Consider the following 15,043-nt stretch of genomic DNA (forward strand, 5'->3'; position numbering starts at 1 on the left):
GTAGGTAGAATTTCACTAATCCAACCGAGAAACATCTGGTCGCAGCGACATCAAGATCCATACGGCATGATTAATTCAATCTGATGAGATCACTCACCCTCTCGTCTCGTTGAACCAGACCGGGCAAAAACACCCGAACCAAAATCCGCACAAAACCTTCGCGCAACCGAGAACGAGCCTTCCTCGCCTGCTCAAATCTCGTACCGGACTGACTTGAAATCGCGATTTTCGCGTCCCTTATTACCGTGCGCGCAAAGACGCGCCGCCGTCACAAACGGTGACGTAATCGACGCGGCGCACTCGTGACTACTACCAGGCGAGCTTCGCTGAAAAAAGTGTGCGCGAAGCTGCCGGCAAAAGTGTATCACTACTACTAAAAACATGCGGCTCACTTAGTATATACTAGCGTGCACTAGCATTAGATTTGGGGTTCGGTTTGATCGTTATCTTTTAAGATAATAAAGCTTAGTTCTTAGCGGGAATGTGTAATAATTGAATTTGAAATAAAACATATTACATGAATAGTTGAGGCCATAACAAATTTGCCTCATATGATCTTCCACTTCACTTTGTTCAATAACATCGCCAACCAGGCGATGTTTTCAGTCAGCTGTTCGTCAGCGTTGCAGCGCAGTCAATAATTTTGGTTTACAATTCATTTCAAAAGATTTTGACTTAAGTTATCCTCACAAGCTTATCTTGAGTTCAAGTTTTACATTAAGTGCAGTAAGAGAAACACTTGACCACTAAGCCTAGTTGAGCTTTTAGAAATAAAACAAAGTCACGTGTGGCGACAATTCCGATAAAAACAGTTGGGGATCTCTATTCGAAAAGCATAAAATAACACTTTCAAATTTACACCACACGACATGGGCCATTGAAACCAGGACACCGATTCTAAAGCTTTCTATGTATTATGCAAACATTTTTCATCACACCTTACACAGTTTAGCCACTTACGATCGATTCCCGTTTAATTTCGACCCAACAAAACAGAACCTTTCCTCCTCACCTGCCCTTTCCCCGCACAGTTGCGTTCCATCCCACTCAGCTTCCCTTTCACTGCAACCCATTTCCCTCGTAAAAACGCAACGGCCTTCGGAAAATTTGTTTGGCACACACAGTTCTCTCTCGCCCTTGGGTGCCAGGGCATAGTGCAAATATGTTCGCTGCTGCAAATAACCGACCCTACCCGAAATCCGAAATCAAGAAGCAGGAAGAACGTGGTAACGAAAAACCAACATCCTATAAAACAAATGCTGCCACTGCCTCTGCGGGAGGTAAACCGTCCGCCGTGCTCTAGCAATCAATTTAACTTTTAAATAGACCAATGTTTATTTGAACCCAAACATCAAACGAGCATTGATGCGATAATCCGCATTGAACGAAGCGTGATAAGACGCAGCGTTGCCTGGGTGCGTCGGTTTTCCATAAATTCGTGGACAGAATTTATTTTAATCGAAAAACGTCAGTTGGGGAAGATCTTGAAGAAAAAGAACCAATGGTACTACGACGCAGACATAGATTTGCTCAAAGATTGGAAAACACGTGCCCTCTATGCTTAAGAGCGAAACACCTGAACATTGGTGCAATGTCCTATCTACCAAAAAGGAACCATATCATCCTCGTTTCCGACGTTTTTTTTCGTGAAGCAAAAAAGATGTTACAATATTCTATTACTTCACAGTTTCTATTTGTTTTTCGACCACGTTTCTTATTGCCCTTACCGTGCGAACTGAAACACTTGGGAAAGGGCATTTAACTTTTTCCCCAGCCCGATTGTATAAAACAGAAGAAAACAATATAAAAGGTGTTTTCATCACACCAGGTGTGATTTATGTCGTTTCGACCAATACTGGCACCTGGCATCAGTTCGGAGCAAATATTGTGTTTTTCTTCCTTCTTGAAATTGGCTTAGGTCCTTTATGGACTGCTTTGAATGGTTATGCGGCAGAAGATGCACCACCCAATGTGAAAAGAATAATAACTTCTTGCTACATGCACTTTCTATCGCTGGACCTACAAAGTTAACAAATGATTCTTTGGTTACCTGCAATTACGTTAGAGAGGTGTATTTTTTCCCTTTTGATTAAATTTGCAACTTTCACAGCCGTACCTTTTTTTCTGCCCACGGCTCTGATCGATGAATTCACCAACCACTAGTAAAAAAAAAGGGCAGCAATAAACGTTCACTCCATCACTGGGCACTTTCTTCTACTTCTTATCTTTCGTGGCACCTAACAATCCGGTGAAAAGTTTCTGACCTCGTGAACGCAAGTTCGCTCCTCGCAAGTTGGTCCCAGGAGTAAACGCTTCTGGTAGGCACACAAGGCGCTATGCTAGTTCGATGCGGATAAAATCCGATGTAACGGAAGTTAACATGAGAAGAGGAGTAAGAAGAATCTCATCGACCACCTCAGCGGCCACACAGCCAAACACACATAAACACAGTGCTCCTCCAAGCCAGGACGAGCCGATGACAACCGGTCGTCAACCCTAAGCCCACCACACAACGAACACGCGGTTTGTGCTATATTTCACCGTTCACGCCCGGAAACCACCGCAACATTCCTCTATCGGAACCAGTTCCGGTGGTGCGACGAAGGGACATCACGAACAGGAAGTTCACCTCTAATTTAATCCGTGCGAGGTAGTTTTCATTTTTCCACAACGTCCCCTCCCCTTTGGACGATATGGTGCAGTTTAAAATTTAATGAATGGGAAAACCGTGCGTTGCAAACCGCCGTGCAACCTGAGCACCTGAACGATGGTCTTCAACTGGCCTCGAGTGTACGTGTGAACGCTGGACCACTGGCCAGAGTCCTTCCGAAACTCTCACTCCCGCTGGCACAGGATCAGAACCGAACGGAACGTGTATGCCGCATTGCTGGTCGGGCGCGTACCGGACCGTGCCGGAAAAGTAGTATGTGTGCATGAGAGTATGTGCGCACGCGCGCCCGTTTGTGCCTGCCCCAACCGGAACCGAAAACCGAACCGATGCTCCATCGGCTAGCACGCGGAACCGCTTTCTCTCTCGTTCACCACCGTATGGAAACCACCGGGTGGTGGGATGGCGTGCTCCAAGATGAAAAATGTGCTCCGAGTTTGGCGCTCACCAGGATACCCGGGGTAAGCGCGTGGTTTTCATGAATGAAACTGTGGAAAACACGTGGTGTTTTGATGGACCCTATGAACAGATCTTCCCCGTCCGGAGGCTCCGGGAAAGTGTTCACATCGCAGGGCAGAAAAAGAGAGCCTGTTAATGGTGCCAATAACAGAGTAGCACGTACACGACGTTTGCGATTCTTGAGACATAACCAGCTTGGGGTTTCCAACCCTTAAAGATTAGCGATGAATGGCTCTAGAGTTGGCTGTTTATTTTAGTAAAAATTGACGAATTGCATAAACCAAAATTGGTAACGACGCAATCGTGCAAACGATGGGACGAGGAGGGGAGGACCTCAGCTGAGGTTATGCCCTAACATTTTATGTAAAAAGTCATGTTTACTAAAAGAGTGGTTCGGGTTTGTTGCTTTTGCATATAATTCATATAAACTCATTACGAGACAATGTTATTTTTATATAATAAACACCTTTATTTTAGAAGATGCACCAAAAAGATGTCGATTCATTCACATAGTGTTGTATATAGATTTAAACATTAGTACGTAATAATTACAATTAGATTTTACAAATAAGCACTTTTGCTCTCTTACGCAACCGTAGCGTCCAGACGTTTGATCAGAGTAAAATCCGATATTCGTTACTTTTCTCTTAGCTCTAAGCGATTCAAGTGCTAGAGATGTGGGTGAACACAACATGCATTTCAACATGTTGCTCCTCCCTGCCTAGCACGTCGTCTCGGTGTAGGTATCCCCAGCCCGATGGTGGATCTATAATTTTCCCCTTGTTCACACGTTCAACATCTCAATGAGATCCCACTATTTAAACTAATCGTCTAATAACCTACGCGTGACACATATGGGTTGGATTTATACTATTGCATCGGACAAACAATAATGGAAAAGTTAACTGGTATTTAGCGTGCAAATACAACCCAATCGTTTATCATCTAATAAAAACTACAAAATCAAGCTGATCATGACGTCTTACTTCTGTCCAAAAAACTACAATCTGGATCGAAAATAATTTGAAACTAAATAAAATAGAATTTCACCTTACAAAAAAAATATGGATGATGATGTGGCCAGAGACGCACTCAGCTAATAAATCACACTATTGCCACTGTTGTGTTTGTCGTTCGTTCAATACCTCCAATGCCCAACAATAGTGGACGTACAAAGGGACTCCTTCGGTAAGTTAATGCATTCCAGCTGCGTTTCCAAATTGTTCATGAAAAAAATAGTGAAGACTACCGATGTTTAATCGGAATACTAAAGCACGCTCAGAAATCCGCATCCAGCGTGAACACGTTGTCCAGTCGGTTAGCCATCACGCCCCACTTCTGATATTCGCCAACCTTCTTTTCGAAGAAGTTTGTTTTTCCCTCCAGTGAGATGAACTCCATGAAGTTGAAGGGATTTTTTGTGTTATAGACCTGAAAAAAAAGAACACAACATCATAAGGTTAACATTAGCTCTCTTAGCCCATGTAAGATCGAATATCAAAGAAAAGTACACTTACCTTTTCGCAGCCCAACTCCACCAGAAGCCGATCGGCAACGAACTCGATGTACTGCGACATCAGGTCACAGTTCATGCCCAGCATATCGACCGGCAACGCCTTGGTAAGGAACTCCTGTTCGATCACCACCGCATCGCGAATGATGCTGGTCACACGCTCGCGCGTCGGCTTCTGCACCAGATACTTGAACATAAGGCAAGCAAAATCGCAGTGCAAGCCCTCGTCACGCGAAATTAGCTCGTTCGAGAACGTCAAACCCGGCATCAGCCCTCGCTTCTTAAGCCAGAAAATAGCGGCAAAGCTACCGCTGAAGAAGATTCCCTCGACGGCGGCAAACGCGACAACACGCTCGCCGAAGTTGGCTTTCTTGCTCGAAATCCAGTTCAGGGCCCAATCAGCCTTCTTCTTCACACACGGTAGCGTTTCTATGGCATTGAAGAGGAATTCGCTACGAAAAGAAGGGATGAAACACAGGTATTGCTCAGACAAGTTTCAAGGTAAACATTACGGGGCTGAACCTACCGTTCCTTCGGGTCACGAATGTACGTGTCGATCAGCAGAGAGTACATCTCGCTGTGGACGTTTTCCATGGCGATCTGGAAACCATAGAAACAGCGCGCTTCGGTCACCTGCACTTCCTGGCTGAATCGTTCGACCAGATTCTCGTTTACGATTCCGTCCGACGCAGCGAAGAAAGCGAGCACGTGCGAGATGAAATGACGTTCGCTCGGCTTCAACGACTCCCAATCCTTCATATCCTTTGATAGGTCCACCTCCTCTACAGTCCAGAAGGATGCCTCGGCCTAGATGAGGAAGAAACGGAGGAACAAAGAAATAGTAACTATCGGGAATAGTTTAATGTTGCGTAATTCACTTACCTTCTTGTACATCTGCCAGATGTCTTGATATTGAATCGGGAAGATGACAAACCGACGTGGATTATCCTTGAGCAGTGGTTCGATGGACGGATCGAACGGTGTCTGCTCATGCAAGTGAACCTCCGACAGCTCGGTCTTAGCCAACTCCTTGGGATCCTCAACTGAGGACTCGGTCACCATCACCTTGTTCTCATCCATCGTCTCGTCAGCGGTGATGGTGCTTTGGGACTTCGTAGTCTGCGTTACTGCAGTCACGTTTGCTCCACTTTCTGTCAGCACTTTGTGGGTGTTCTACAGAGCAAAATCAAATTCGTCATAGAACAACAATGAATATTCAGAATACAATTATCGGCTGTTCGCACAAGAAAGTTGCTAGTGCAGTGCGATTCAGCATGATATTGCAATGAGAAGCTTACTAAGATGGAAAGCTGATTTTTTCCTTTACTACGACAAGCGAAACATGTCTGGTTTCTTGATTCGAAGCGTCTTCACAAACAACTATTTTTCGATCTCTGGACCAAGTGGCACGATTGCAGGCACCAGGCCCTTCGGTGTAGTAGTTCAGGGACCATTTCTTGTTTACGTTTTTTATTTCACTAGCACCGCGCGAGCAATTTCTGCGAATGCGCGTGTTTGACAGATCAGGCCAAATGCGAGGCATTTGACGCGGACATTCGTGCGCGCCTTTTTTTCTTCCATTCTTCACGATATCTTCCATTTCCCAAAAACCCGCTCGTTTCATAAACAGCTGATTTTGAGTGTGCATGTTAAAGAGACGCATGAAATGAAAGTTATTTAATTTACTAGTCGTTAAAAACGTTACTTGAAGAACAGTGTGGTTCAAAAATCCAGGAAAATTTTATTGTAACTTCGACACAGGAAGTGAAGTGCCTTATGTGTGTTCACAAGATTTGAACATCACCTCATACTTGATGGCGTTGTTGCGAACACACGCAGTTGTCCACCCCACGCCGATACAAGTATTTTCATGACTACGAACAACGCTTGCGGAAACCGCTGCGAACAATTTATCAGCGCGAAGCGGCGCATTTGGAGGGAAATTGCAATGCGTTTTGGAGGGAAACTCAAATGTCACGAATGAAAAACGCGCGGGATTGTAACGTGTCACTTAGCAATGATTGTGAAATATTCATCTACTTTTACTTCCTCTCTGAATAGGTGAAGTACATAAGATCGGGTTTTCGATGGCGTTGGGTTACGGAATGCTCTAGAAACGAGCATGTTGGCCCTTATGTTTCGTTCAGAGAAGAACAAGCTTTCCACAACATATTTCAAAGAAGGAAAGGCAGTAAAGAGCCATGAATTCATAGCAGTAAAATACGTGAAAAGTAATTTTCTTGAGAATAATTTAAAGGGACAATACCATACCAAACACGAGACGACGCCATCCCCCGGCACCGTAAAGGTACATATTTAAACCCATTCCCTGCCCCAGTGCCACTTACCTTAATCAGAACCTCCATGTTATCAGCAAAGTTTTCCTTCTCCAGAACCATTTTCACTGCAATTGAGCACTTTTCAACACGTATACAAATCACAAATAAGGAATAATTAGCCCTTCACTACTTCACTACGTGGTTGGTTTTTTGTAGCACTTGTTCTCTTTCCGCTGTGTCCGGTGAAGCGTCCTCTGCCTGGGAAATCCAATCGTGAAATGATGAAGTACGTGCTCCAAGAGCGCAAAGGCAGTACAGAATGCCGCCAAAATTTTCCATCGATCTCCTTTTCCCTCCTTGTCTAATTGTCCGAAGCGTCGAAATCTTCACTGCAAAAAGACGTATGACAATGCTAAGAAAATTGTGAATTACGAAAGCGACACCTACAAAACGTTTAACATTTCCGATTCATATAGTTGAATAGGGTTTTATCCCTCATTTCCTGTAGGATTATTTCCATAAATTTATGTTAAAATTATAAAAACAATTATTTTTAGGAAATGTCGTCAACAAACCACGATTGTCAACAAATTAGACTGTCAGCTGCAGAAAAACGGAAAAGCGCGGTTTTGACACTGCACCGGTCAAGCAATTTGAAACGCGCGCCTTTCGTCCGAAAGAGCAAGCAGCTGTAAGCGCGTGCGATTGGAAGAGACGGATGCATTTGGTGGCGTCTGGTTTCGCGACTAGTGTGAAAGGAACAGAAACAGTAGCGGCATTATTAGTCGGAGTGAAACATCGCCGGTGTGCTTCGGACGTGGTCGCCATATTGTTATTTATTTGCAAGCCGCCTTCGTGCAGCGCATTTCGCGTGAAAAGGCTGTTCTCCGTGTGCGGGGATTGGAAAAACAGTATTTTTCGGGGTGCCGTACCAGAATATCCTTGTCGCGAGTGTAAATTCTCTATCTTGTGAGTTCGTTATTGTAGAAGAACGTGTAAATTGTGTGTCCGTGTGCTGCAAGAAGCTTCTAAGCAAGGAAGGCGAAGTGGTTGCTTGATGTGAAAGCCGTCAGTGGGGAACAAACTGCTTGCGCACAAGAAAGAAGTTAAGCAATTTTGTATCTAATCCGAAAAAAGCATATAGGCGAACGTGATCCGGTCGGTTGTAGCCTTTCCCTCCCGCGGACGGATCAAAGCAGAAGCAAAGCTTCATCAACATGTCGAACATCGTGCTGGACAAAGATTGCTTCTTCCGGCGGATAAAGCGTCTGTATGCGAACTGGAAGGTAATAACAGTAACCATAGCCTGTGACATCATTAATCCGTCTTGCATACATAGCCTCGAAACAATGCTAGCACATACTTTTTTCGCAATGCTGATTACGTTCTTTCCTTGCAGGATCCAGAATTCCGACACGATGATTCGCTGTCAAAGGTCGACTGCATCATGACAGCCGTCGGGGTCGATGAGGAAACATTCTACAGTAAGTCGACTTCACTGCAAACATGGCTTTTTGGGTACGAGCTGACCGATACGATCAGCGTCTTTTGCGACAACGCCATCGTGTTTTTGACGAGCAAGAAGAAGATCGAATTCCTCAAACAAATCGAGAAAGATGCCGAGGATAGCTTGCCACCGATTCGGCTATTGGTCCGGGATAAGGTAAGGGGAAGAAACGGATATTTATTGTACATTGATGGAGTATGTTTAAAATTCTTAACCCCTGCCTTTCAGAACGACAAAGATAAGGCCAACTATGAAAAGCTGTACGAGGCAATGAAGTCATCCAAGGCCGGCAAAACGGTAGGCGTTTTTACGAAGGACAATTTCCCCGGTGAGTTCTGCGAGAACTGGCGCGCGTTCCTAAAGGACAAGCATCTGACGAACGTCGACATAAGCGTACCGATAGGGTACATTATGTGCCCCAAGGAGGACTCGGAGCTTATCACGATTAAGAAAGCTTGTCTGGTGACGATCGACGTGTTCAACAAGTATCTGAAGGATCACATTATGGAGATAATTGACGCAGACAAGGTACGTAAATGTTGTAACCATCGGGTGAATGATTGATTCAAAACGTTTGGTTTTGTTTCGGAAATGCTTTATAGAAAGTGAAACACGTTAAGTTAGCAGAAGGAGTAGAGTCGGCCCTGACGGACAAGAAGTACGTTTCCGGCGTGGACACAAATCAGCTGGACATGTGCTATCCGGCCATCATCCAGTCGGGCGGCAACTACAGCCTAAAGTTTAGCGCGTTCAGTGACAAGAACTATCTCCACTTTGGATCTATCATTTGTGCGCTTGGGGCGCGATACAAGTCGTACTGCTCGAACATTGTCCGCACGTTGCTGGTCAACCCGACCGAAACCATCCAGAAGCATTACAACTTTCTGTTGAACCTGGAGGAGGAGCTGCTGAAAAATCTCGTTCCCGGTAAGAAGCTGTCGGACGTGTACGACGTTGGGCTCGAGTACGCCAAAAAGGAAGAACCGAAGCTGGTGGACAAGCTAACGAAATCGTTCGGTTTCGCGATGGGACTCGAGTTCCGCGAGAACTCGATCACGATCGGACCAAAATGTGCGGCTGTGCTTCGAAAGGGCATGGTGTTCAGCTTGAACGTGGGTTTGGCGGGACTTGAAAACTCCGAAGCATCTGACAAGGAATCGAAAATGTACGCGCTGTTCGTCGGTGACACGGTGCTTGTGACCGACGACTCGCAGGCTGCCGTCCTGACGCAGTCGAAGAAGAAGATCAAAAACATTGGCATCTTCCTGAAGGACGACGATGACGATGACGAGGAGGAAGAGGAGCAGGAAAAGGAACCGGGCCCGGAGATACTCGGGCGTAGTGGTAAGCGGACGACGGTGCTGGAGAGTAAGCTCCGCAACGAGCAAAGCTCGGAGGAAAAGCGCAAGCAGCATCAGAAGGAGCTTGCCATAGCGCTGAACGAGAAGGCGAAGGAGCGACTGGCGAAACAGGCGGGTGGTAAGGAGGCAGAAAAGGTTCGTAAATCGACCGTCTCGTACAAGAGCGTCAATCAGATGCCACGCGAGCCGGAGGTGAAGGAGCTGAAGCTGTATGTTGGTGAGTCAGGAAGGAAACTACGGCAACTTCGATTGAACTTATTAACATCACGATTATGTTTCCCTTTCGCCTTCAGATCGCAAGTACGAAACGGTCATCATGCCGATCTTTGGTGTGCCTGTTCCGTTCCACATTTCGACCATCAAAAACATCTCCCAGTCGGTGGAGGGTGATTACACGTACTTGCGAATCAACTTTTTCCACCCGGGAGCAACGATGGGCCGGAACGAGTCGGGAATGTACCTGAATCCGGACGCAACGTTCGTAAAGGAGGTGTAAGTTGCCAGGAGAAACGACATTAACATGTTGATCGATCGTGTAATGATCTATTTCGAAATTCTCCTTCCTATACAGCACTTACCGCTCTACGAACACCAAGGAACCGGGTGAAATAGCGGCACCGTCGTCGAATCTCAACACCGCGTTCCGGTTGATCAAGGAGGTGCAGAAGCGTTTCAAGACGCGCGAAGCGGAGGAGCGCGAAAAAGAGGACCTTGTTAAGCAAGACACACTGGTGATGTCGCAGAACAAGGGTAACCCGAAGCTGAAGGATTTGTACATCCGTCCGAACATTGTTAGCAAGCGCATGACGGGCGCACTCGAGGCACACGTGAACGGATTCCGCTACACGTCCGTGCGCGGCGACAAGGTGGACATCCTGTACAACAATATCAAGAGTGCATTCTTCCAACCGTGCGATGGTGAGATGATTATTCTGCTGCACTTCCATCTCAAGCACGCCATCATGTTCGGCAAAAAGAAGCACCTGGACGTACAGTTCTACACGGAGGTGGGTGAAATTACAACCGATCTGGGCAAGCACCAGCATATGCACGATCGGGATGATCTGGCGGCTGAGCAGGCCGAGCGAGAGCTGCGCCACAAGCTTAAGACGGCGTTCAAGAGTTTCTGCGAGAAGGTGGAAACGATGACGAAGCAGCAGATCGAGTTCGACACACCCTTCAAGGAGCTTGGCTTCCCGGGTGCACCGTTCCGCAGCACAGTATTACTACAGCCCACCTCCGGCAGCCTGGTTAACCTGACCGAGTGGCCCCCGTTTGTCATAACGCTCGAGGACGTGGAGCTGGTACACTTCGAGCGCGTGCAGTTCCACCTGCGTAACTTCGATATGATATTCGTGTTTAAGAACTACCAACACAAGACAGCAATGGTAAATGCGATACCAATGAATATGCTCGATCACGTTAAGGAATGGTTAAAGTGAGTCCTGATGCTTCCAAATTCAAATTTTTCAGCAATTTAATCGTCGTTTGTTGTAATTCTCCTTTCAGCTCGTGCGACATTCGCTACTCGGAGGGTATTCAATCGTTGAATTGGGCAAAGATTATGAAAACCATCACGGACGATCCAGACGGGTTCTTCGAGAATGGCGGCTGGACCTTCCTCGATCCCGAGTCGGAGGGTGAAGGTGCACCGAACAGTGAAACCGAGGACGAGGAGGACGATGCGTATGAACCAACGGACGACGACGATGAGGAGGAGTCGGACTCGGAGGACTATTCTGAGGCGTCCGAAGATGACGATACCGGAAGTGAGGAGGGTAAGAAAATTATCCTTCGTATTTGCATGCTGTCATTGGATTTTTTCATACTGTGTTTTACATTGCATCTCAGATCTCGGGTCGGACGAGGAATCCGGAAAGGATTGGTCCGATTTGGAGCGGGAAGCGGCCGAAGAGGATCGAAACCGGGAGAAGGATGACTTTGACGATCGTGGCGCATCGAAGAAACGCTCTCACCACAGGTAGGTTAAGTCGATATCTATTTATCTGTCCCTTTCACAGAATGCTTTGGCGGCTTGTGTGATGCAGCGATAGATTTATTTTCTCTAGTCAAGCTACATCACTTCCCGTTTGCTAAATGCTTATTCACATAATCTCACTCATTAAATCAAACCAAAAACTACTCTCATGTCCGCATGCTTCCCCACCGGTGCTCTTTTTTCGGATTGTTTGTGGTGATGGTGGTAAAATTGCTCGTAACAGACGGGATCGGGCTGTAGCGTCATCGAAGAAACGACATGATCATCATCGCAGGTCATTATTAGAGAAATCGAACTAAAATTCTTCCTTTATGTTTCGTCCGTTTCGTACACATTAGAATAATTTTGTTTTCTTTGCATATCTGTAACCCACGAGGCGCAGTTTAGCTGTGCCTTTTTTTTTTTGTTTTTTTGAAACCGGGTTCGGATTGCTTTTCAGTTATTCCGGCAATTATTACTATACTCCACGAAACGTATTGTTTTACTCACTTATGAACTTTTACTTATAGCTCCTCGTCGAAACACGGCAGCAGCCGGGACAAGAACCACAAGGATAAACACAACGATAAGCACCGCAGCAGCAGTGGCGGAGGCAGCAGCAGCAAACACGATCGCCACAGCAGTAGTCACAAGCGATCGCGGGACGACAGTCGAGATGGAAACCATCATAAGAGTAAAAAATCGCGAAAGTAATAGTTTTCTACAGCGAAACATTCGTCAGCCACCACACCCTGCTACATCTACCCGCAAAAACGACAAGACTTTAGGCTGGATAGAATTGTACCACAAGGAAGAAGCGGTTCCCGTATACGTCTGTTTCCCCGCCGGCCCTTTGTTTCGTACATGCGTCAGTGTCCTATTTACATTCTTCTGTAAGGTTAAGTTTTTTTTTCATACATTCAACAATTAGCTCATGCTCGAGCAATGTTTGCACTCGATTCCACAATTTGCGAGCATTCGATTCTAGACACAGGAAACGTTCGTGTTGATTTGTAGTACCTCCATGAGAACATGAACATCGTTTAACTATTGTTCAAGACCATCCGCATCGATAGAAGAGTATCCATTACAAATGCCCCGAACAGCTGTGCTGACCTGAGGCTAGGTTCTATGTTTTACGCTCCATTTTCACTAATTCCGTTCTAAGAACGCCAGGAAGCAAAAGAATGGCAACATGCATCCGGTCCAGGCTAATCCTGACACTTAACATTCAACACTTAAAAATTGGATCATGGAAGATACCCCATCCAGAGTGGAACATACGATAAATATACGGCAACACTGAACAACCAACTGCTGGCATTGTATTTATTCAATTTTCCGAAGAATATATTTACACCCAATGTCCTATGAACCTAGTGAGTGAGAAAGGACAAAAAATCGTATTTTCTACAACTATTATAGTGCTACGAATGGTACAATGTTTTTGAACACCCTGTAAAATGCATCATTTCTATTTTGATGACTAAACTTCATGTCGGACTGACAGGCACTGTCACTTTTGCAATGAAACTGCGAAAGGTTCCAGTTCAGTGTTTACTTTCAAATTTAGCTGATCCCTGCGTATCCTGCGGCTTATACGGCCGCTTGTGTCTTTCAACACAGCTTTATTGTGCTTCGATTAAGGATTCCTCACTTGAGGTGCTTCGCATGTTCAAAGGATAGCAGTAACAACAACAACAACACGCCCAACTTGTTGAACGGAAGCAGCCAAGGAACTATTGGTATTGCACCTAAATGGTTCCAGTACTATTGAACCTTCTATAAAATACGCTAACTCATAGTGCCTGAGATGGCTGAGAATAGTAATGAAAATCCACGGGCATTGCCAAAAGTGGACGACGATCACGAAAGAAGTCGATCCCCACTTGAAACGGTAGCAGAAGAAGCAGAAGGTAGGCACTGGGCTTGCTAATCACTTCCAGTATGAGTCAGAACGCTTGGTTAACTAATAGAATGGTTTTCTGGTGACGGTAGCTTGCACGGTAGTTAAGGCGTAGCATTTATTTCATAAGGTTACGTGTGTCTGTAGGAACGTTGTCGATTGGGTGCTAAGGTAATTTTTGTGTCGCTTTCATTGTAGGATATCGCCCTATTCTCGTCAGTTCCCAAACCGACTGGAAGACGGTACAGTTGCTCGTAGAGGACAGTCACCGAGCGTCGCTAACGCCGTCGCTGGAACTGGCATTACGACATTTTTTGGCCAACTGTAAAAAAGACGTCAGGGAGATAAGCCGGTGCGATCTGATGATAGTACTAATCTATGTGATCGCCCTCGAATCGGGACTGATACCGGCCGGAGCCTCATTGCCTGACAAATGTAGGCCAGACAAAGTACACATTTATCGTACGTTCGATGTACGGCTCGTTAAACATTTCGCTACCCGGCTTCCGATGGAATGCTTCCGGGATGCATCTAAAGCCTATCGTCTCGAGATGGTTTTTGCACACGGGGACATTCCAGACGGCCGCGCAACTTGCGAAATAGTTGCACTGCCCAGTGCTGAGTTGATGATTGTCAACCTTATTTCGAATTGTACCAAAACGATCTCGATAAATCCCTGTTCCGTGATACCAGTCAATTTCCATGTACCATCGATCAATGCCGTGCGGTTGCCTTTATGCTTTCAATCGTTGAAGCAACTCTCGGTGAAGCTCAAAAATGAACTTTTCGTACCCTTTGCGGCTATGATGTATCAACAATTTATTCCTATCATCAATCCATCGCTTACGGGATTACCACCAGAATTGAAAGACAAAATTTCTGCTTATAAAGTAGTAGGACAGAATCTGAAACATATTTTACTCGGGAAATGAATCGCTTGAATAAAGTTCACGGATACGTATGGCATACGTATTTATGTAAATATAAAATAGACTCATTTCGCATTTTGGGGCTCATTTATGTACGGTACGGGTCGTCGAGTCTTGCTTTGTAAACGGTTAGATTGTAAATAGTTTAGATATCGCTAGTGTGGTCGACCAATGTATTAAAGTAATAAAAATGATACTCTGGTGTATTAGCAGATTCAATCTCCAGCATCAACAATTGGGATTTTTTTTTCAGATGATTGTGAAGAAGAAACTACTCGCCAAAAACTGGAAAGCTTGCACGTTGCACTTCCGGAAGAAACAGTACATTCGTCTAGTTCGCCAAACGCAGATTCATCAGTTAATGAACTAAGCTTACAGAATGATGGTGGTAAGTACGATAGATGCATTTGAAGTTTTATCTCAGATCCGAAAATTTTAAACAT

The 15,043-nt window shown here is 45.4% G+C and overlaps 3 protein-coding genes across 4 annotated transcripts; 2 read left to right on the forward strand and 1 right to left on the reverse strand.

The window, feature by feature from the left end:
• Window positions 1-4,109: 4,109 nt before the first annotated feature.
• LOC131284020 (ribonucleoside-diphosphate reductase subunit M2) lies at window positions 4,110-7,200 on the reverse strand. The gene is made up of 5 exons (XM_058312877.1): window positions 6,989-7,200; window positions 5,523-5,813; window positions 5,167-5,447; window positions 4,645-5,092; window positions 4,110-4,558 (listed from the first exon to the last, which is right to left on the reverse strand). The coding sequence occupies exons 1-5, from the start codon at window positions 7,037-7,039 to the stop codon at window positions 4,406-4,408; spliced, it is 1,224 nt and encodes a 407-aa protein (XP_058168860.1). The 5' UTR covers window positions 7,040-7,200; the 3' UTR covers window positions 4,110-4,405.
• A 600-nt stretch (window positions 7,201-7,800) lies between these two features.
• Window positions 7,801-12,636, forward strand: LOC131282231 (FACT complex subunit spt16). Of its 2 annotated transcripts, XM_058311640.1 has the most exons (10): window positions 7,801-8,205; window positions 8,319-8,582; window positions 8,655-8,954; window positions 9,029-10,004; window positions 10,081-10,279; window positions 10,359-11,225; window positions 11,297-11,565; window positions 11,639-11,768; window positions 12,010-12,060; window positions 12,296-12,636. In XM_058311640.1, exons 1-10 carry the CDS (start codon window positions 8,137-8,139, stop codon window positions 12,477-12,479), a joined length of 3,309 nt encoding a protein of 1,102 aa, XP_058167623.1. In that variant the 5' UTR covers window positions 7,801-8,136; the 3' UTR covers window positions 12,480-12,636. The 2 variants fall into 2 exon arrangements, with proteins under 2 accessions (XP_058167623.1, XP_058167624.1); XM_058311641.1 differs by lacking the exon at window positions 12,010-12,060.
• An 822-nt stretch (window positions 12,637-13,458) lies between these two features.
• LOC131281385 (uncharacterized) lies at window positions 13,459-14,756 on the forward strand. The gene is made up of 2 exons (XM_058310714.1): window positions 13,459-13,681; window positions 13,870-14,756. The coding sequence occupies exons 1-2, from the start codon at window positions 13,579-13,581 to the stop codon at window positions 14,601-14,603; spliced, it is 837 nt and encodes a 278-aa protein (XP_058166697.1). The 5' UTR covers window positions 13,459-13,578; the 3' UTR covers window positions 14,604-14,756.
• The last annotated feature ends 287 nt before the right edge of the window (window positions 14,757-15,043 follow it).

The sequence above is a fragment of the Anopheles ziemanni genome, chromosome 2 (genome assembly GCF_943734765.1).
Source record: "Anopheles ziemanni chromosome 2, idAnoZiCoDA_A2_x.2, whole genome shotgun sequence".
In the NCBI taxonomy this organism is placed as follows: Eukaryota; Metazoa; Arthropoda; class Insecta; order Diptera; family Culicidae; genus Anopheles; species Anopheles ziemanni.

What these genes read in the sequence shown, in the direction of transcription:
- LOC131281385 (XM_058310714.1), top strand. Translation starts at nt 13,579, where the DNA reads ATGGCTGAGAATAGTAATGAAAATCCACGGGCATTGCCAAAAGTGGAC. An exon ending in GGTAGCAGAAGAAGCAGAAG is followed by an intron (nt 13,682 to 13,869) that starts GTAGGCACTGGG and finishes CTTTCATTGTAG; the next exon opens with GATATCGCCCTATTCTCGTC.
- LOC131282231 (XM_058311640.1), top strand. Translation starts at nt 8,137, where the DNA reads ATGTCGAACATCGTGCTGGACAAAGATTGCTTCTTCCGGCGGATAAAG. An exon ending in GGCTATTGGTCCGGGATAAG is followed by an intron (nt 8,583 to 8,654) that starts GTAAGGGGAAGA and finishes CCTGCCTTTCAG; the next exon opens with AACGACAAAGATAAGGCCAA. An exon ending in CGACATGATCATCATCGCAG is followed by an intron (nt 12,061 to 12,295) that starts GTCATTATTAGA and finishes TTTTACTTATAG; the next exon opens with CTCCTCGTCGAAACACGGCA.
- LOC131284020 (XM_058312877.1), bottom strand. Translation starts at nt 7,039, where the DNA reads ATGGTTCTGGAGAAGGAAAACTTTGCTGATAACATGGAGGTTCTGATT. An exon ending in ACATGGAGGTTCTGATTAAG is followed by an intron (nt 5,814 to 6,988) that starts GTAAGTGGCACT and finishes TTTGCTCTGTAG; the next exon opens with AACACCCACAAAGTGCTGAC. An exon ending in TCTGGCAGATGTACAAGAAG is followed by an intron (nt 5,448 to 5,522) that starts GTAAGTGAATTA and finishes TTCCTCATCTAG; the next exon opens with GCCGAGGCATCCTTCTGGAC.